The sequence below is a fragment of the Diadema antillarum genome, unplaced genomic scaffold (genome assembly GCF_040938485.1).
Source record: "Diadema antillarum isolate AM-2024a unplaced genomic scaffold, OU_Dant_1.0 scf00000151, whole genome shotgun sequence".
Classification (NCBI taxonomy): Eukaryota; Metazoa; Echinodermata; class Echinoidea; order Diadematoida; family Diadematidae; genus Diadema; species Diadema antillarum.
The window spans coordinates 620,318-641,805 of record NW_027271040.1 but is presented as its reverse complement, the minus strand read 5'-3'; the positions used below and the strand labels follow the sequence as shown (position 1 = coordinate 641,805).

Below are 21,488 nucleotides of genomic sequence, written 5' to 3'. Positions count from 1 at the left end.
ATAGATGAATTTAATATATTTTATTGATATATTAGTTTTGCTGTTGTTTTCATTCCAGGTGTTCCACATCCTATTACACGCTTGGCTTTTTAGTGGAACACTGTATTTCAGTTCCATCGTTATGATTACTTCTTTTTAGTGTTACCATGACAAAGTGTGCATTGTTCTTTTTTTTTTTGGTATAATATCATTCGTGCATGTATTTCATATAGTGTTCAATGGACTGTCCTTATCTGTTGGATGACAGTCAATTTGACATATGTACTGCTATGAATTTTTTTTTTTTTTTTGCATGGAAATAAATAATCTATTGAATTGAATTGAATAGGTTAGGGTACATAACTTTAAGTTCCACTTCCTAGCTGTATTCTGAAAGGGTACATGTAAATGTTTGTTTCCTCGTGTTTTGTGGGTTTTTTAGGGGGAGGGTGGTGGTCACTGAGAAACGAAATGGAAGGTTTTTTTTTTTTTTTTTTTGCCTAATCTGTTTTGTTCTTTTCTCTTCTTTTATTTTCTTTGCCTTTGGTTACGATGGGTATTGTACAGTATTATATTCGGTGTCTGTCTTAATGAAGGCTACCACTTTCTCGCTATAATGTATCCGAAATAAAGGTTCGTCGCCAATAGATTTCCATGTGTGTTTGTTGACCTGATAATCCGTGTGAAGAAGTGGCCGCCGTCGCGTCGGCCGTTACATCGGGGAGACTGAGAAGTCAAAATGAAGGACAGTAAGAAGAAAACTGTGATTATTACTGGAGGCAATGCGTAAGTAGATCCAAGTTTTAGCCAATAAATAATGCAATGTGCCTCAAATGCCCAAAAACGTTGCCAATCGTTACTTGATACCGCAGGTGTAACCGCAGCAGCGACCCCATACGGACAAATACGTACCGTAAAGGGGTCGCACAGCAAACCTATCCTGTCACGGAAGCACCTGATATGGCTAAGCATTTACGTGACCAGATACCAAAATAGAGGGTTTTATACCGAAATTAGTGGCCTTACTCTTAGATAAGATACTTACAATCACGGCAGGCGAAGTCGATTTACAATATGATCTGTTTTGAGAGCCCTGTGAAAGAGTTTATCCGAGGTTTTTATAGTCCTACCGCATTTCGTATTGTAGTATGACTTACACAGCGCATGCGCTAATATGGATAAAACGTAGCACATACTGTAATACGCAATGTATGCGTGTGGAAAAAAACCGGACGGCTCGCTGAGAACTGAAATGAATATTCATGAGACGTAACAAATAGAATGCATGCTGGGCGATGATTTACTATCGGGCCTACCGGCACTTATTTATTTCGTTTTTAAAGCGCATTTCGAATGTGTGGTTCATTATTTATTTGCAATAAAGGAAGTGCACACATAATGAACATCTGGAGATGTGAAGGATTAAGAAAATAATAGGTGATTTTCATGATAGAGGGTATGTTTTGTTTTGTTTTTTATTTTTTTTTTCCCCAGTCTGCAGAGGAAATGCCCCAGATGTCTCATCTATGTAGATCAAGTTTCCTTTCACACTGTACATTATAGTTTTATTAAATGTTGTACATTCACAATGGGCTCCACTCACAAGCTCTGCTTCTTGGGGACTCATATTCATTTTTGCTTCATGTTCATTTTCTACTGTGATTTGAATTGAATACACTTCTGTTACATACATGTTTTGTTTATTTCCAATAGTTGAGAATTGTTTGATTATTTATTGAGAGACCTTCCCCCCCCCCCCCCAAGACTTCTATCGCATGAGAGGAGATCCTTCCTGTCTTTCTTTTTCTGTCAGGCTTGTCACTTTCTGTTTGATTGTGTGTATGTGTGTGTGTGTGTCCGCGTGCGTGTGTGTTTCATAATTATTGTGTGTAACAAGTTGGAAGAATTGGAAGCTAAATTTCTATGTACTGTGACATACAGATAAATAAAATTGACTCTTGAGTATTCATTCATTTTCATTCATTCATTCATTCATTCATTCATAGCAATGGGACAAGAAGTGTCTTCTGAAAATTTTTGAAATTTCAAATGTCATAACTTCCTTATTTTTTATACGATTTTTATCATTCTTGCACTGTTCTGCTGGATTTTTTTTTTTTTATCATTGTCGTGAAATTGATAAAATTTTAGATTGGCTTTCATCTTAAAGGCATAATGGATTGGTTAATGAAAAACTAGAAATTAACCCTTTCAGATCCATCCACATGGTCATTGGGATTGTATTCCATTGCTCCCCATGGCTTTTTTTTTGTTAATGTTGTCTTGCTTGATCAATACCCTTTTAAGCCTTCATACGTGTATGTACAATACTGCTGAAATGCATGCCGGTATTCCCCAACGCGTTTACATCGTTCGTTTGCTTGCGATCGGCGGTCATGCCATCAGACAAGGAGTATGTATTCGTAGAGGCGCACGCATTTCTGTGGTCATTTCACTCATGCCTTTTTTTAACCCATGATCCGATCCCGGCTTTGCAGCAGCGTGGCAGATGACATGATAGAACGAGTTTACTTGTGCAGATTTTTAGAAAAATTGAAAAAATTACAGCAGTATAAAGATCTGATTGCGTTTGTTTTCATTTCATTCCTTCAGAATGGTCTCATAATGAAGATAGGCACAAAAGGGATAACGAAATTTGTCCTGTTGTTTACCTTTCAAGAACGCATGCACAAAATGTGACGAGAAAAAAATTTAAAAAAAAAAATCATAAAATCATCGCAGTCCCGTTGAAATTTGCGGAAACAGTAGGCGCGAAAAGGATCTTGAATTCGGTCCTGCATGCCATGTTGGTTATCAAAAACGCATGCACAAATGCGAAGAAATTATCGGGAAAAAAACTATGTACTTTCAATCCTTCTTGTGCGTGCATCACAACAGATTACAGCCGAAAGAATTCACGAAATCATCGCAATCCTGCTGATATCTGAGGTATAGAAATAGGCGCAAAAAAATCGTGATATTCGAATAGTGCGAAGAGATTATTGGGGGAAAAATAAAAGACACATTTTCAACCCCTTCTGGTGGTGCATCATAAAGATTACAGCCGAATATCAAATCATGGCAATCCCGTTGAAATTTGAGGAAACGATAGGCGCAAGAAGGATATCGAATTCGGCCCTGAATACTGTCTTTCAAAAAACGCATGAATAATTCCGAAGAGATTTTCGGGAGAAAAATAAAGAATGTTTTTTCAACCCTTCTGGTGTGTGCATCACAAAAGATTAGAGCCGAAATAATTCATAAAATCACCGCGATGCCGTTAAAGTTTGAGGAGACAATATAGGCGCAAAACGAATCATAAATTCGGCCGTGAATACCTTCTAATCCGAGAGGACGCGCATTTACGAAATGTGGGAGAGAATATCGGTAAAAAGTATAAAAGGACACATTTTCAACCCCTTTTGGTGTGTGCAAAGTAAAAGATTACAGCCGTAGGAATTCATGAAATCGTCACAATCCCGCTGATATTAAATTGATAGGCGCAAACAGGATCATGAATTCGGCCGTGTTATGATCTTTCAAGAACGCATTTACGAAATTCGAAGATTTTATCGGGGAAAAATAAAGAACACATTTTCAACCCCTCTTGGCACGTGAATCATTAAGATTATAGCCGAATAATAATCCATGAAATCATGGCAATCCCGTTGAAATTTGAGGAAACAATAGGCGCAAAAAGGATCGTGAATTTGGCCCTGCATGCTGTGTATCTTTCAAAAACGCATACCGCATGCACAAATTCGGGAGAAAAATAAGACACATTTTAAACCTCTTTTGGCGCGTGATTTATAAAAATTACAGCCGAAATGATTCATGAAATCATCACAATCCCGTTGAAGTTTGAGGAGAACAAGAGGTGCAAAAAGAATCATGAATTCGGCCGTATCATTTCTTCTAATCCGAGAGGACGCATTTACGAAATGCGAAAAGATTACCGGAGCAAAATAAAGGGTGCATTGTCAACAATTCTGGTGTGTTCATCACAACAGATTACATCCGAACAGTGATCCGAAGTAAAGTTCATGAAATCGTCACAATCCCGCTGATATTAGATGAGTTAGAAATAAGCGCAAAAAGAATCGTGAATTTGACCCTGATGCCGTATGCTGCCGTATATACCTTTCAAGAGCGCATGCACAAATGCGAAAAGATTATCGGGAGAAAAATAAAGAACCCCTTCTGGCACGTGCATCAGAAAATACTATACAGCAAAAATAATTCATATAATCATTACAATCCAGCTGAGCATCAAAAATGTGAAAAGCGCAGAACTTAAGTAACGCGTGTTACTCTACGTGCGCCGATGTTGACAAAAAGTCACAAACGCATTTGATATATACAATCTGATTTTGTTCATAATCATTTAACACTTTGATTCACAAACATTCAATTCTTTTAAAATGGTTCTATACACGAAGAAGAGATAGGAGTACAAAGCATTACAAATTCGACCCTGCAGTGTACTTTCAAGAACGCCAAGATACGGGAAGAAATTTTCGGAGGAAAGTTAAAAACCGCATTTCAGTCCCTTCTTTTTTTCTTTTTTTTTTACTTCCTTTTCGTATCAACAAATAAATTCATAAATGATTCCTTTTTGTTCCTTCTCAAGAAAATGATCCGTAAACAAGGCACTTGAGTTTACAAAATGTTTATTTGCAAAATGTTTTTTTTTTGGGGGGGGGGGAGGTAATATTATTGTCGACAAAAACATGAAAATAAATTTGCAAGCCATTTAATGCTTTTTCAGGTTGTTGTTGACCAGTAAATTTTCTGTTCCGACCAGTACAAAAATGGGGAGGAAAAATGGATATTTACTGATCCGACAGAGACAGGTTGGACCGGCAGAAAAAAAAAAAAAAAAAAATGGGTTAGTGTGCAGCCCTGCTTTATCCAACTTCCAAGATTTGGTGATGAAACCAAAGCAAGCACTCTTGCCAAACTCAGTTGGCAACATTAGCATGGGCGTCACCAGGGGGGGTGCGTTGGGTGCGAACGCACCCCCCTTCAGATCCTTAAAAAAAAAAAAAAAAAAAAAAAAAAGAAGAAAAAAAAATCAGTCTGCGAGCGACCTCAACGCCGGACGCAAAATAATTATTCTTTTCTATTTTTTTTAGATATTTGACACCAGGGACACACACACACACACACACACACACACACACACACACACACACAATCGTCGGCAAAAACAATTCGCACCCCTGGTTCTGGCAGCACTGATTTTATACATATCTATTAGTATTCTGCAGTGTTTACTATCTATCGACCGTATCGTACATCCGTGCGATACGGAGCACTTATACACGTTTGCATGTACGTGTGCTACTTACAAGTATGTAGGGACTATGTACGTTACTTCTGACCAATCCATATTGCCAGCCCAAGAGCGAGCCTTAGCCTCATTAAAAAAAAATGAAGAAAAAAAAATGGAGGGGCAAGCATATCATTTTGCCCACCCCCCTCCATAATTCCAGAGACGAGAAGATTTCTTTTTTTTTTGACAGAAAAACAAAATGTTACCCCCATAAAAATATTGGAGGGGCAAGCATATTTGAATTTTGCCCCCCCCCCCCCCCATAATTAATAATTCCCGTAATGAGAAGATTTTCTTGCTTTTGAAAGAGAACAAAAATGTTGCCCCATAAAAATATTGGAAGGCAAAGCGCACCATTTGCCCCACCCCACATAATCATAATTCCCGCGATGAAAAGATTTTCTTGCTTTTTTGTTAGAATTTAAGAAATCTGTCCAATTATTTCACCCAAAAGCAGTGGCATAACTACGGAGGGGGGGGGGTGCGCCCCCTCCCCAATCCGCTGGTTAAAAAAAAAACAAAACCAACCGAAATAGTAGTTCAAGTGTTAGTAAACTGCTTTTTGAATGAAAGGGTGATCAAGAAATAAGATTTTTTCTATGATTTCTTTTAACCATAATTAAATAGGTATATAGTGTGAAACATTGTTCAAAAAACCCGAACGCGACAAAAGATTGTGATTTAGCGTGATTCCTGGTTGGCATTCTGCATATTATAAGCAGGATGTGCGCAGTAGGTACTCAGTACATCCGAACGAAGAGTCGCTACAATGTTGCGCAATGTGATGTAGAATGTACACCTTTGTACCTCACGCTTCGTTATATCAAAGCGAGATCATTGATTTTGCAGTGTTGCTTTACATACTAAATGTCTTGCATTGCCAATAAAAAGACTTGACCTGGGCTAATTCCTAACTTTTCCATGTATATAATACACACACACAAACAAACACAATTAGTTTAGGGAATGCTCTAAAGTGCAGATTTTGGACATCCTTTCCACGACGCCACCTCGCTGGTCATAGCTCCCCCAGACATGAACATAAACCCACACCCTTGACTACAGTGGCGGATCTGGGGGGAGGGGCGCACCGGCCCCCCCCCCCCCCTTTAATTTCCAAAGCGAAAAAAAAAAATAATATGGCTTCAAACGACAGTTTTTGGACAGTAAAATGTCAAAATTGTCAAGCTCGCTCGCTCCTCTCGCTCGCATTTAGTCGTAATGCCATTCTCCTGAAGTTGCTGCCAGTAATTGCCGGCAGTTGCGCCTGGTGCGCCCCCCCCCCCCTTTGATTTCCAAAGCGAAAAAATATAGCTACAAACGGCAGTTTGGGGACTGTAAAATGTCAAAGTTTTCAAGCTCGCTCGCTCCGTTCGCTCGCATTTACTGTTTATGCCATTCTTCTGATGTTGCTGCCAGTAATTGCCTGCAGTTGCGCGCGGTGCGCCCCCCTTAATTTCCAAAGCGAAAAAATATGGCTTAGAACGGCAGTTTTTGGACTGTAAAATGTAAAATTTTCAAGCTCGCTCTCTCCGCTCCCTCGCATTTAATCGTTATGTAATTCACCTGATGTTGCTGCCATTAATTGCCAGCAGTTCCGCCCGGTGCCCCTCCCCCCTTAATTTCCAAGACGAAAAAATATGGCTAAGAACGGCAGTTTTTGGACTGTAAAATGTAAAATTTTCAAGCTCGCTCGTTCCGCTCGCTCGAATGTAATCATTATGCTCTCCTGATAATGCTGCCATTATTTGCCAGCAGTTGCGCCCGATGCGCCCCCTTAAATTCTAAAGCGAAGAAATATAGCTACAAACGGCAGTTTGTTTTTTACTGTAAATGTCAAAATTTTCAAGCTCGCTCGCTCGCTCGCATTTAATTGTTACGCAATTCTCCTGATGTTACTACCAGTAATTACAAGCAGTTAGGCCCGGTGCGCCCCCCCCCCCCCCCCCCCCTCCTTTATTTCCAAAGCGAAAAAATATGGCTACAAATGGCAGTTTTAGGACTGTAAAATGTCAATATTTTCAAGCTCGCTCTCTTCGCTCGCTCGCATTTAATTGTTATGCCATTCACCTGATGTTGCTGCCAGTAATTGCCAGCAGTTGCGCCCGGTGCGCCCCCCCCCCCCCCTTAATTTCCAAAGCAAAGAAATATGGCTACAAACGGCATTTTTTGGACTTTAAAATGTCAAAATTTTCAAGCTCGCTCGCTCGCTCGCTCGCATTTAATTGTTATGCAATTCTCCTGATGTTGCTGCCAGTAGTTACCGGCAGTTGCGCCCGTTGCGCCCCCACCTCTCCTTTATTTCCAAAGCGAAAAATATGGCTCCAAATGGCAGTTTGGGGACTGTAAAATGTCAAAGTTTTCAAGCTCGCTCTCTTCGCCCGCTCGCATTTAATTGTTATGCCATTCACCTGATGTTGCTGCCAGTAATTGCCAGCAGTTGCGCCCGTTGCGCCCCCCCCCTTAATTTCCAAAGCAAAAAAAATATGGCTATACAATCGGCAGTTTTTGGACTTTAAAATGTCAAAATTTTCAAGCTCGCTCGCTCGCTCGCTCGCATTTAATTGTTATGCAATTCTCCTGATGTTGCTGCCAGTAATTACCGGCAGTTGCGCACGTTGCGCCCCCACCCCTCCTTTATTTCCAAAGCGAAAAAATATGGCTCCAAATGGCAGTTTTGGGACTGTAAAATGTCAAAATTTTCAAGCTCGCTCTCTTCGCCCGCTCGCATTTAATTGTTATGCCATTCACCTGATGTTGCTGCCAGTAATTGCCGGCAGTTGCGCCCGGTGCGCCCCCCCCCCCTTAATTTCCAAAGCAAAAAAATATGGCTATACAAACGGCAGTTTTTGGACTGTAAAATGTCAAAATTTTCAAGCTCGCATTTAATTGTTATGCAGTTCTCCTGATGTTGCTGCCAGTAATTATCCGCAGTTGCGCCCGTTACGCCCCCCACCCCTCCTTTATTTCCAAAGCGAAAAAATATGGCTCCAAATGGCAGTTTTTGGACTGTAAAATGTCAAAATTTCCAAGCTCGCTCTCTTTGCTCGCTCGCATTTAATTATTATGCCATTCTCCTGATGTTGCTGCCAGTAATTACCAGCAGTTGCGCCCGGTACGCGCCCCCCTTAATTTACAAAGCACAAAAATATGGCTACAAACGGCAGTTCTTGGACTGTAAAATGTCAAAAATTTTTGTAGTCGTTATGCCATTCTCCTGATATCGTTGCCAGTAATTTGTCGTTTCACACCGTCATTCCATAATCCATTTATAGGGGGTACACCCCCCTCCGGCACTTCTACACCCTCCCCCACCCTTGCTCGCTCCCTCGCATACTAACCCCCCTCCCCCACCCCCCCCCCCCCCCAAGATGAAATCCTAGTTACGCCGGTGCCCTTTCCCCGCTTGGTTTCCCTAAAAAAAAAACAGTAAAAGTCTAGGGATTGAGAGCTTCCTATATTCCAAATGTCTGTCCAAAAAAATCTCGTAAACATTTTAGTGTCAAAACGCACCCCCCTTGAAAAAATGCTGGTGACGCCCCTGATTAGGAAGGTGTCATTCTGTTTCACTGCGTTCTTGATAATTTCTATTTGCTCCACTTTGAACTTAATTCTTTTTGCATCCTCCTCTACTTCACTTAGAGCATCTTTGAACTCCATGATACCTATACGAACAAGTGTCCTTCATTAAATGAGACCGAGAACCAAATACGAGCAACATTGTACATATGGCAGATGACGTAAAATATGAATATTCATTTGCGCATGCGCAGATCAGTATATTTGCGTGATACGTTTAAAACGGCGAACGGACAGTATCTCGACTAGACGGTCTCAAAGATGACTATTTATCTTGTTTTCGGAGGTAATGGTGAGAAATACATAGTCGTTTCTATTGTTCAACAATAGTGGTTTTATATCATGTGGCTTTTCGTTGCGAATCCAAGTGTCCTTTTGAGCGGTGAGTTGTTTACGTGTTGCAGTGCATTTGAGTGCTTCCTAAAATTGCATGGGTTGCTTCGGGGCGCTGTTACTGTGTTACAGCGCCCCGCGACGGGGTTACCGCAGGTGGTGAGGTGCAGCTCAGTGGTAACTGCGACCGACCAGCCCCAATGCGAAGGCGAAGCGTTGGGGCATGATCAAACCCCGGTGCGGGGCGCTGGTAACCAGTGACAGCAGGTTTGGGGTCGCTGGTCTCTTCTTCTTCTTCTTCTTCTGATTAAGTCTGCCTCCTTCAATAGACTGAAGATTCTTGCAGACTGGTGCTATTTACATTATAATACAATTTATTTTACAAGCACATAGAAAATTTGACGAAAATACTAGCCACTGTGATCAACCGTTAGACGGTTTCGAAATGATCCCACAGATGGCGCTGAAACAATTTCTGACGACAGGGAATTCCAGTTCCTTACAGTTCTTGGGAAGAACGAATGGCGATGCGATTCAGTTCTCGAATATGGTACCTGATAGGAGTGTGGTTGCGAGGCTCTCGTTAACTGAGTAGCCTGTTTGATGATATAGTCCTGTGCTGAAAGAGGAGTGAGATTATTGTGTATTTTGTACATCATAATTAGCCTGTCATTTTCTCTGCGCTGTTCCAGAGTGGTCCAATTACTGTAAGTTCTTGTAGCATTTTGGTGACACTCGAGGTGTTATGGTAGCGATTTAAAGTGAATCGCACAGCTCTTCTCTGGACCATTTCCACTTGGTGGATTAGGTTCTTGGTAGATGGGTCCCAAACTGTGGAAGCATACTCAACAATTGGTCGAACCAATGTTTTGTAAGCTGTGGCTTTAACATCAGAAGATTTTATGCGAAGATTGCGTTTTAGAAATGCAAGCACGTTATTGGCTTTATTGACAGTATTGTTGATATGTTGGGTCCACTTCAAATCAGAAGTGATGGTTACACCCAAGTACTTCACGGATTCAACAGATTCAAGAGGGGCGTTATTTAGATGATATACGTGTTGCACCTTACTTCTTTTCCTGGATATCGTCAAAACCTTACATTTATCTGTGTTCAAATCCATCATCCATTTTTTCGCCCAGTCACCAATTTTGTTTAGGTCCTCTTGAAGATTTTGCGTATGATGTTGATTGTCGATAGTCATGTAAGAAATGGTCATGGTCTCGACTCTCTCGAGTCGGGTTCCACAATTCACAACCATCTACCCCTGCTGGTTTGCCCATGGTCCATCTGTCCATGCTGGCACGTGCTTTAAAAGTTGTAGCTGATTTACAGTAAGTAAGTGGTAGCTCACATAGGACTCCACTCCTAGATCCTAACGTTAGGAGGCTCCGTAACACAGTTATGTGTGGTGTGGATTTCGCTGATTAGGTGGGGATTAACTGCGACCAGCCCGAATGCGAAGCACAGTATAGAATCTACTGAATATTAAATCCAACTGTGTACATTTTATACAAGGCCAAGGTCAAGGAGGCCCAAGGAGCACCCTGGCCTGGGGTTAGGTGTCAGGGGTCGCACTTAACTTTTTTTGAACTAGCCAGGCGGACTACTTAGAATCAATTTTGACACTGAAGCAATATTTTGGCTAGCCAGACGGACTAGTAACTTCAGAATTTTATGATTTTTGGCTAGTCCGACGTGATTTTGGGTGGCCAATGGCCAGCGGACCATCGCCAATTACGAACCCTGGGTGTGAATTTACAAATTTCTAGAGGGTCTATAGCAGACTACACTACCAATACGGCAATACCATGACTTCACTACAGAAGAGCACTTGAGCAGATCGTTTTACTTTGACCAACAAGGGCAAGGACGTTTAAGAGTTGGAGTTTCAACTGGCTGTAATTATTCAAACAGTTGTCAGATTTCTATTGAATTACAAAAGAATTTCACAGGTGCATTTGTGCCCTTATGATCGTTGTTCGGAGCCACCGTCTTGATGAGCAATCTGAATATTCAATTTGAACGTTAACATAACATTGGCCATATTTTAATTGCTTAAATTTATTGAATGAAATGAAATTTTACTTAATGATAAAGCATGTAAAACAAAAGTCAATCCCTTGGCCTTGCAGAAATTTGTGCAAAAGTGTAAATCAGAGCTGTATCATGAAAAATTGTACCATCCTGGAAAGCCAGTATTATCTGCTTAATTCCGACAAATATAACTAACATGGACTAATCTTCAAATATAAGTTCTTTATTGATAGATCAGATTAGTGCCCGGGTATGCCCAATTGAGTAATTTTCATCTTTATTTCAGCATTTTATGCACAATTTCTATTCGCACATCCTTATGTCTGTACCACCTACCTTGTTGATATTAAGGGATAGCGAAAAGTAATTACCATCAGGCATCACAAAGACATATCTTCCTTAGAAAGTGGCTGGTGATTATGCAGTGAAACACGAGTCAATTGTCTTCCTATCTGCATGGCAGATCCTGTTTGGCACATGCTTCAAATATTTCTAAGCACCGGCATCGAACATCTAGCAAAGGAAATAAGACAGTTGTGACTCCATTCTCTTGAACCTCCTTGGTTTTACTAAGTTAGAGCTGTAGACACGTCTAGAATAGGTTGACTAGAAAATTGTTTTGTACACTTTGCTGTGAAACTGTCGGAAATTCGGGTCAGTCTTACACTGCTCTGACTTTTGTTTAAAAACAAGAGGCTAACCTCAGGCACTCCTTCATACAGTTAAACGCTTCGCGTTTGGGCTGGTCTCTGTCAACAGGAGGCATGCCTTTCTACAACTAAGTAAGGTTGACCAAAAGATTGGTCTTTGAGTGTAGGCCCCGATCTTGTCATCGGGGAGATGTTTCATGGAGACTGCGTCTGGCTTCACAAATCTCCTAGTACGGTAGAGCGATGGTATCTATTGGAGGGCTTCTTATCTGATGTTGGGACATGTGTGGTCAGCCCATACACGTCCCAACGTCAGATCAAGAAGCACTCACCGTGAAGAGACAGATTCCATCGGTCTACTCCTAGAGTAAAATACCCAAAATAAAAAATACCTTTGGGAACTGGGAGCTGTTAAACTGTTAGTATTGTTACATAGAAAATTATTCTGATTATCTAAAGCTAGACTGTATCAGTGTTGGAACAGAAAAAATAAATTAGCCTTCTGAATTCCTTACTTTTGAAATCAATGTTATAATGAATGGCAAGTGTTTTTAGATCCCTGATTGATTTTTATCAACAGCAAGTGTATGAATCTGGAAGAAAAAAGGAGAAACAAACTATTTATTACAATAGCTTAGAAATGGACTATGTGCATTGTAACAGAATTTATTGACATGTTATCTACCTTGGTAGTTCTAGATGTCAGACATCTGTACGGCTAGCAAGAAAGCACTCTAAGATATTAGCAGATTCGCCAATGATTGCAATTTACACCAACAAAAGCACTGTAAAGTATGAATAATGGTTAGTAATAGAGGGCAGGATTATCATCAGCGCACAGTATTTCTGTCTTAGATGCAGATTCTTGTCCATTTATAGCTCTGTATGGTCAACTAATTTCTCATTTTCTATAAAATTTACTCTACCTATGCTTTACATGTACCGGTACCGTATGCTTGTATTTACTGTCAAATCCAGGGGGATAGGATATAGTGTTGCTGATCGCCTCTTGTCCCTGGACATCACCCTCTTGATCGTCCTCGCCTGCCGCAATCTGACCAAGGCTGAGAAAGCCAAAGAATCGCTGGTCACTGCACATGAGGGAGCCCAGATTGAGATTGTGCAACTTGACACCAGTAAGCTGAGTTCTGTCTACAAGGCTTGTGCAGATATCAAAAGAAGGTATGTATACATGCACTAACCTTGATGTGGAAGATAAGAAAAATAGGGGGCAAGGATCACGGAAAGAGAATGAGTACAATAATTCTTTAGATGTTCTGTGTATCATCATCTTGTTGGTGGTAACCCGTCAAAGATAAACCGATTTTCCTATGACATATATTTCGTATTACCCCAGCCCAAAAATACTCAAGACTAAGTCTTCAACAGGTCATTTCTATTGGCCTGGTTTGTGTCCACATCCAGTTTTCATGGCAATTCCTTGACAAATTGCAATAATGACATGGAATGTAAGATATTTGCTTAAATTTCCTTTAATGACAGCAGGTAACATGGTGTGTAACCACCTTGGCAAGATTTAGGTTTCTTCAAATTTGTGTACATTGTAAATTGCCAAGTGTTGTATAGTACCAGGTGGATTAAGTGTATTTGTCATACATTTGCATTTTGATTAATCTGTTTAGATTCTCCTCCCACTCTTCACTGTCGTTGAAAATGTGTTTATGAACTATTTAAATATGTTCTGTCCAAGAATCGGGTTCTAACCACCACAACACTCATTCTTTGGAGAAGCCATTGCTTTTACTGTTCTATTGAATTGTCTCCCAGATTTTCACGCCTGGATTGTCTCTACTTAAATGCTGGAACCATGCCTGATGTGTCCTTTAACTATGTCAACTTCTTCAAGAGCTTCCTAAACCCGTGAGTATGTGCATTATAAAAAATACAAAAGTTTGAGACTTTGAAAGTCTGTGGCAGTTCTAATGCGTTTCTTCCAATGATAACTTCTAGATGACAAAAAGTAGAAAGAAAAATATGTTGTAAGAAAGAACACTATTAGTAAAAGTTATTCATCAATCTCAATACTAGTTCAGTTTGCAGCTGTAATTGCATACACTACACCAATGTGTCACATTGCATCATTTTTATATTACAATGATGATCATTCTTTTTATTGTTGATATTACCAACGCAATTTGTATCATCATCATTAGTAGTAGTAGTAGTAGTAGTAGCAGCAGCAGCAGTAGTAGTAATGATTATAATAATAATAGTGTGAGTAGTACTATTGCCCTACTGTAGTAGTATCAACATCATTGTCATCATCGATTGTTTTCTTGTGGTGGTCTGTCTAAAAATTTTCAGGCTCAGAAACTTATACAAGTGCTCTCAGTGTAACATCTTTGATTTGTTTGTTCTGCTACAGGCTGAAATTTATTAGGATCCTTTCAACGGGCGAAGGGCTCCTGAAAGTGAAAGACAGCATGACGGAAGACGGTCTCAGAAATGTCTTCTGCACCAATGTCTTCGGACACTTTGTGCTGGTAAGGGAGACCGACAGTCTGCTCTATATGCATGACTTGAATTAACAGATTCAATGGTTTTTAGACTCTTAAAGGACAAGTCCACCTTCATATACTAGTGTACATGTAGATTGAGTGAATACAGCATTATTTGTAGAACACATCAGTGAAAGTTTGGGGAAAATCGGACAATCCGTTCAAAAGTTATGAATTTTTTAAGTATCTGCACAATCACTGCTGGATGAGAAGACTACAAGAGTGTATGATGTCACATGCGTACAATGATATAAGGAAAATATAAAGAGAATTTCACAAAATGTTACTTTTTGAAAAAAGTGCACATTTCCTCGACTCGTCACTGATGTATGTTATGGGTAATATCATTTCTCTTGCCTTCTGAAAGAGGGAAGTCAAGTGTTCTTTTATTATGCGAGAAAAGTGAAAATATCTTGAATTTTCCTTATACTTTCTTTATATAGTTGTACACATGTGACATCACAAGCTGTACTAGTCTTCTCATCCAGCAGTGACTAAGCCAGAACTTCAAAAATTCATAACTTTTAAACAGATTGTCCAATTTTCCTCAAACTCTTGCTGATGTGTTCTATCAATATTGCTACATTCACTCAATCCACATGTCTATGAAGGTGAACTTGTCCTTTAACAGTCAAGATTTTGTATGATTTTTACAATTTTCCATATTCCTCTGTTCCCACTTTACCTGTCCTCCTCCAATTACCTTACTGCTATCACTGCTTGAAACCCTGGTGTACTATGTCACAGTGGTGTTTGAAGGGAAGCTGATGACACACATACATCATCTTCCTCTCTCTTTTTATGCCTCCGCCAACGAAGTGGCCGGAGGCATTATGTTTTCGGGTCGTCCGTCCGTCCGTCCGTCCGTCCGTCCCGTTTTGTTTTCGTCGATATCTCAAGAACCGTGTGGTGGTTTTACATCAAACTTGGTATGAGGGTATATCCTGGGGAATAATACTTTGTGTGGATTTTAGGGTCACAGGGTCAAAGGTCAAAGGTCACAGCTTATTTTGTGAAAAAAAAAATTGAAATTTCATGTTTTTCTCCATATCTCGCAATGATTCAAGGTATCTTCATGGAACTTAGTATATATGCTTGTACCGATGAGCAGTGATTATCTAGGGAAGTTGGGGGTCATGGGTCGAAGGTCAGGGGGTCAAAAGTCAAGGTCAACTCCTCAAAATATCACCACTTTCCTTAAAATGCAATGCCTGAAGGTTTTTTTTTTAACTTGATGTACGCATGTATTACCCAATATATATTCTGTGGGAAGTTTCTTGCCAAAAGGTCAAAGGTCAAAAGGTCAAAGGTCAAGTGAAAGTGCTAAATTGCACTTTTTCCTCCATATCTCGAGAGTAACTCAAGGTATCATCATGAAACATACATATTTATGCATGTTCTACCTAACAGTGATTCTCTTTGGAACTGTGAGGTCAAAGGTCAAAGGCCAGGTTTAGATAATGCTATTTTACCATTTGATACTGAAATGATACTTTTTCTCAATACCGTGAAAATTACTCAATGCATAAGCGTATAAAAGGGCCAAAAGTCAAGTAAAAATCATCAGTTCCCCAAATACCTGCACTCTGACATTTTAATCATTCATCAAATTGAACCTAGTTCTAGGAAAGTGAACATTCAGCACATATGTGGCAATCCTGTCATTTTAATATTTTGCCAATTGTGTGAATCTGTCATCACACATTGTCAAGACATTGTACTATAGACCTATTAGGAGAACCATGCATTATGGCGGAGGCATACCAGTCGCCGTAGCGATATTTCTAGTTTCTTTTATCTTTTTTATACTTTTGCCTACCATAGATTCAGGGCTTGTTGGATCTCCTATGTGCTGATGGAGATGCGCGGATCATATGGACCTCGTCCAGCAATGCGTCGGCAGATTTCTTCAGCAGCGACGATATCCAGCATGAAAATGGGTGGGTTGAATGTGAAGATAACAGATCGAATTATAGTGGCGTGTAATTGAAAGTAGTCATTAAGATAGAAATTAAGAGTAAAAAATGCAAAAAGAGTAGTTTTTCCTTGTGTGACTAGTCTCACTGTTTGTTGTTTGTGTGTTCATTTCCACATGAGAAGATGGCTGGATAGCCCATATTCAGCTACGCTAAGCTGGTCTTCAACTTGAGTATGCAAGACACATACACAAAGTTGAAACAGACATGTGTATCTTTTGTCCAAGCTAAATTTATTCTAACAGAATTCCAGAGTTTGTAACACAAGTCTCAAGATAATTGTAAATGGAATGTATTCTCAGATGTTTGATTTATCTTCTGTAGAGCCACTCAATTCACTCCTTCCAACACATTTTGGGGGTCATAAAAACTCATTTTTAGGTAGGGCCTATTTGGACAGTCTCTTCACATTTGAAAATATCAGCTGTAAAGAAGAAGGGGGGAAAAAGCAATCAGATGAACATTCAGTACGTATGAAATCTTTAGGATACTTGGTTGCAGGTTTCCATTTCTATTTAATGCCTGCTTCACTGTATAGAATAAAAATAAAGCAAGGTTACTATGGTGATTTTGTATTGATGCCTTGACAGGCATGAACCGTACAGCTCTTCCAAGTACGCCATCGACCTCCTGAGTCATGCATTGAATGAGAAATTTGGCTGCAATGGACTGACGAGCCGTGTGACGTGCCCCGGTTTCACCTCCACCAATATGACCAACGCAATCCTACCGGACTGGATATGGGCATTCTCTTACCCTATACTTTACTTGGTGAGAAACTCTAGTGCATGGGAGGTTGTTGAGACATAAGGATGGATTTCCAGCATGTAAAATTGAAAGACAGTTTCAGGTCCCCAATCCTATTTGGCTTGATTAGTTTTGCAGATAAAATCATGTACATTAAATCTGTTTGACTGGACTTGTGAAAAGTCCGGAAAAACAAATTTAATTTACATGATTTTATCACACTACCTGGATGAATCAAAATCTACATCAATAGTTTTGCGGATAATATAATCATGAGATTTGCCATTTTGTGAAAGAGATGGTAAGCTGTGCTGAAATCAGGAAAGCTTTGTCACTCTTTGTCAAATGATCTGATTTACATCAATGGTTGATACAAATACAATGTACAGTGGACTCTCGTTACAACAAAGTTCTCGGGAATGGCGGTTTTCTTTCTTAATTCCATTATGATCGAACAAATAAACAATAAAAATACATAGAGTGGATATTCTTATATTTTTTACTGAATTTTTTACTTTGTTGTAACCGGAATTTTGCTATAACTGTGTTCGTTTTAACGGGAGTGCACTGTAGTCTCTAGGTTTTTTGTTTTGTTTTTTGTTTTTTTAATCATTTTAAGTTTTAATAACTTCCATAACTTTTGTAACTAAGATTCAATTTTGATTGAATTTTTATCATTTGTGTGTGATTTTATTCTCTCTGTTCAAAACCAGCATGGTATGGCGTTACACCTATACTATAATGAGGCATGTTTCTGTCTGTGTGGTTGTACTGTATATTATTTTAGTCTCTGTCATGACCAGTGAACACTGAATGATGTTGGTGTGTGTGTTCTTTTGTGTTTTCATATGTACAGTGTCGTCTTGTTGCACCAAGGTTGTGTATAACACCGTACAATGGAGCGGAATCACTTGTGAGTAAACAGTAATATTATGATCATACACCGCTGTTAGGTTCTTGTTATGCCCCACCTCCCTATAAACGTTGAATTGGTGTTTGGGAACCAGCACATGGTTGGGTGGTCAGGGGGTGGGGCAGTTGGTGGCTGTTTTATAAAAATGGTAAAAATTTGGATTCACAATTACGTGCAGTAATATGTATTTACCATCTGTTGTGAAATCAAAAGAGACCAAAATGATGTCCAATCTTTGTGCTCGAAAAGTATTATATTAAAACTTCTTTCTGTTTTGCTCTGTTGTCTTGTTTGTGCATTTTGATAGTACGACAGTCTTTAGAATGACTAGTTTTATTTCATTACTCTACATAACAGCAGAATTCTCTGCAAACACAGCTGATACTTATAGTCTGTGTGTTTACCCGAGCTCATGATGTGTTTGTTCCGTTTGTTTGGCTTTTCTTTTCTCTTCAAGGTATGGCTTTTCAGTGCAGACCCTTTGGAAACAAGGTCGGACATGAAGTATGTCAGCCACTGCTCATTGCTTGGAACCAGATATATACACACCGACAAGGTATGTCAATGATTTGCTTAAAATCATTACTTTGATAGTATCCAGGTCTATTCTAAGTATGCTGAAATGTCAACTCAAATGCAAATTAAAATTACAAATTGATTTCAAGCTCTCTATCGAAACTTCTGTAAAATGTATGAATATATTATAATGCAAGAACAAGTTAAGGACCTTATTAGGAGGGTGTATGGCTGGGCAGAAAGGAGTATCCTTAAGTGACGCCTTAGCCTAGAACAGAAGAGTGCTGACGCTTTAATCACAGACACAAAGAGGTGATGCAGATTTTTATTTCAGGCAGGGCATATAATAGTCCTCAGTGAGGTCATAGTAGTGACTAGTTCTGGTTGCTGCCCTCGCAGATGGGACATTTTTGTGAGAAGTAGATGGACAAAGACAAGATTTGCAAGGAAGATCTGCTGAATTATTCCCATAAGATTATGTGAGAGCAGTCTGAAATGCAAACTCTTTGCCTAGCTGCTTGTAGCCACCCAAATATCACCAAATTTTCTATGGTGCAAAATCTTTCCAACTGGCAGCTACAAATTTAAGGAAGGTATTACCTGAGCATCTCAAGCAGGCTGATACAATAGATGATTTAAGAGTCTTCTCAGTGGATTAGGCTTTCCACTGTAAGTCAAAGTTTTGTCACTTTTCATTGTGCCATGGCTCCTCTTAACTCTTTTATTTATTTTCCTTTGTTTACATATTTTCCTTTTTTTTTTCAAAGTGATTAGAGACATTGATCTGTTTGTTTGTTGTTGTTTTTTTGTGTGTGATATGCACCATTTATGGTTTATTTTATAATTATGTGAATGTTATGGGTCCTATACAAAATTTCCAATAATTTGTAAATCTTGTGGAGAATGTGTTAATTGATCAGACTGTCCACAGGTGACAGAGTGTAGACAGTCATTCCCAAGAGCATATTCTACGATTTGCATAATGACATTTCATGATGTGCAATATTTGTTTTATAATATTGTACTTAAATGACAGAACTCCATGCTCAAGCCTTGCATTATTGTTACGATGTTTCCTTTCTCATACTGGTCTCACCCAACCCAGCTTACTTTTGATCCAGAAGACCCCGAGACGCTCTTCAAGAAGATGAATGTGTTGGAGCAGAGTTTTAGGAAGAAGTTTACAACATCTGTAACAGCTGAGAGCTCATGATGACGTATGTGGCTCTTGTATTCCTAGACATAATTCCTCTGCATTGGATGATAATTTATCAAGTAAAACAACAATGTGAGTAATATTGTATTGCTTACACTGTCTTATGACGAGATAGATGACAAGAATTTTGATGGCACATAAGAAGGACTACTTCTTTACATCTCAGGGCCTTTAATTTTGAAGAGAGCAGCAATATATGGCAGCTAAAATGTACTGTTATCTCCTTAATGGAAAAAAAGGATATCCATAACAAAAAGTTGTACTGAATGAAAATGAATGAAGATTTTAAAAAAAAGACAAAGAAAGATGCGACATGCTAGTGAAAGTGTACGGTATTTGACCCGATCAGTGTGTGTTAGGATGGGTTGCTGTGTAGAGATGATGAGAGGATACCACAAATGGAAAGATGCCAAATTTCTATTGATCTGTGCTCACCAGGTACATGTAGATGTCCATCCAGCATTTATCTACAAGTACTTTAATTAAACATCAGCTTGTGTGTTGGGTGGTATTAAACAAATTGAAAGTGGTTGTTTTACAGGGTTTAATTTTGTATTTCTCTTATTAAAGGACAAGTTCACCTTCAAAGACATGTGGGTTGAGTGAATGCAGCAATATTAGTAGAACACATCAATGAGAGTTTGAGGAAAATCGGACAATCCGTTCAAAAGTTATGAATTTCTGAAGTTTCTGCTCAGTCACGGCTGGATGAGAAGACTACTATAGCTTGTGATGTCATATGAGTACAACTATATAAAGAAAGTATAAAGAAAATTCAAGATATTCTCACTTTTCTCACATTATAGAAGAACACTCGACTTCTCACTTTCAGAAGTCAGGGGAAATAATATTACCCCTAACATAAGTCAGTAACATGTCAAAGAAATGCGCACTTTATTCAAAAAGTCAAGTTTTGTGAAATTCTCTTTTTATTTTCCTTATATTGTTGTACGCATGTGACATCATGCACTGTAGTAGTCTTCTCCTCCAGCAGTGATTGCACAGATACTTTAAAAATTCTTAACTTTTGAACGGATTGTCGGATTTTCCCCAAACTTTCACTGATGTGTTCTACTAATATTGTTGCTCTCACTCAATCCACATGTATATGAAGGTGAACTTGTCCTTTAAAGTGTATTAAGCCTGCACAAGTTAATAAACAAATGCTGTGCTAGAGGAATAGATGTAATCAGAAATACCACAGAGCCTTCATGATGCATTTAAAGTGTAATCTTGCTGCTGTTATCCTGAACGACAGTTGGAAATGTGATGATAAATCATTCTTGCAGTGTATTCAAATTGAGGTGGCACACAGTAAGACTTCTGCAGTGTCGATGAATACATTTACTTCTGGCAAGGAGATGCATAGGCTCAGACAAAAAGAGAACCCCCCACACTTTCATCTGAGAAACCACTTGACAACACGATGTTGCTCTAAATTCATCCTGAGGGAGGCAAGAGATTGAAAACAAATTTGGAATCGCTAAAATTTATGAACTTTGGACAAACATTTATTTTGCACAGTTACTGGTGGAAAACTTTCATGAATTCCTGAGAGATCCAAGAAAGTGTATATAACAGCGTAACTTCTGTATGTCCACAGCCATTCTTTCTTTGGTCTGTGGTGTGTTTTTCACATCCTGCAGCCATTTAATCTCTTGCTGAAAAAAAAAAATCAGAAACGATGA

The 21,488-nt window shown here is 39.2% G+C and overlaps 1 protein-coding gene across 1 annotated transcript; it reads left to right on the top strand.

The window, feature by feature from the left end:
• Positions 1–667: 667 nt before the first annotated feature.
• Positions 668–19,797, top strand: LOC139721818 (3-keto-steroid reductase/17-beta-hydroxysteroid dehydrogenase 7-like). The gene is made up of 9 exons (XM_071633140.1): positions 668–765; positions 12,892–13,095; positions 13,702–13,794; positions 14,300–14,417; positions 16,257–16,372; positions 16,999–17,179; positions 18,012–18,068; positions 18,526–18,624; positions 19,690–19,797. The coding sequence occupies exons 1-9, from the start codon at positions 719–721 to the stop codon at positions 19,795–19,797; spliced, it is 1,023 nt and encodes a 340-aa protein (XP_071489241.1). The 5' UTR covers positions 668–718.
• Positions 19,798–21,488: the final 1,691 nt, after the last annotated feature.

Bases quoted from the DNA above. Each gene is read 5' to 3' on its own strand.
- LOC139721818 (XM_071633140.1), top strand. From the start codon at position 719: ATGAAGGACAGTAAGAAGAAAACTGTGATTATTACTGGAGGCAATGC. The intron at 16,373-16,998 runs GTGGGTTGAATG...ATGCCTTGACAG, and splicing joins GATATCCAGCATGAAAATGG to GCATGAACCGTACAGCTCTT. The intron at 18,625-19,689 runs GTATGTCAATGA...CACCCAACCCAG, and splicing joins GATATATACACACCGACAAG to CTTACTTTTGATCCAGAAGA.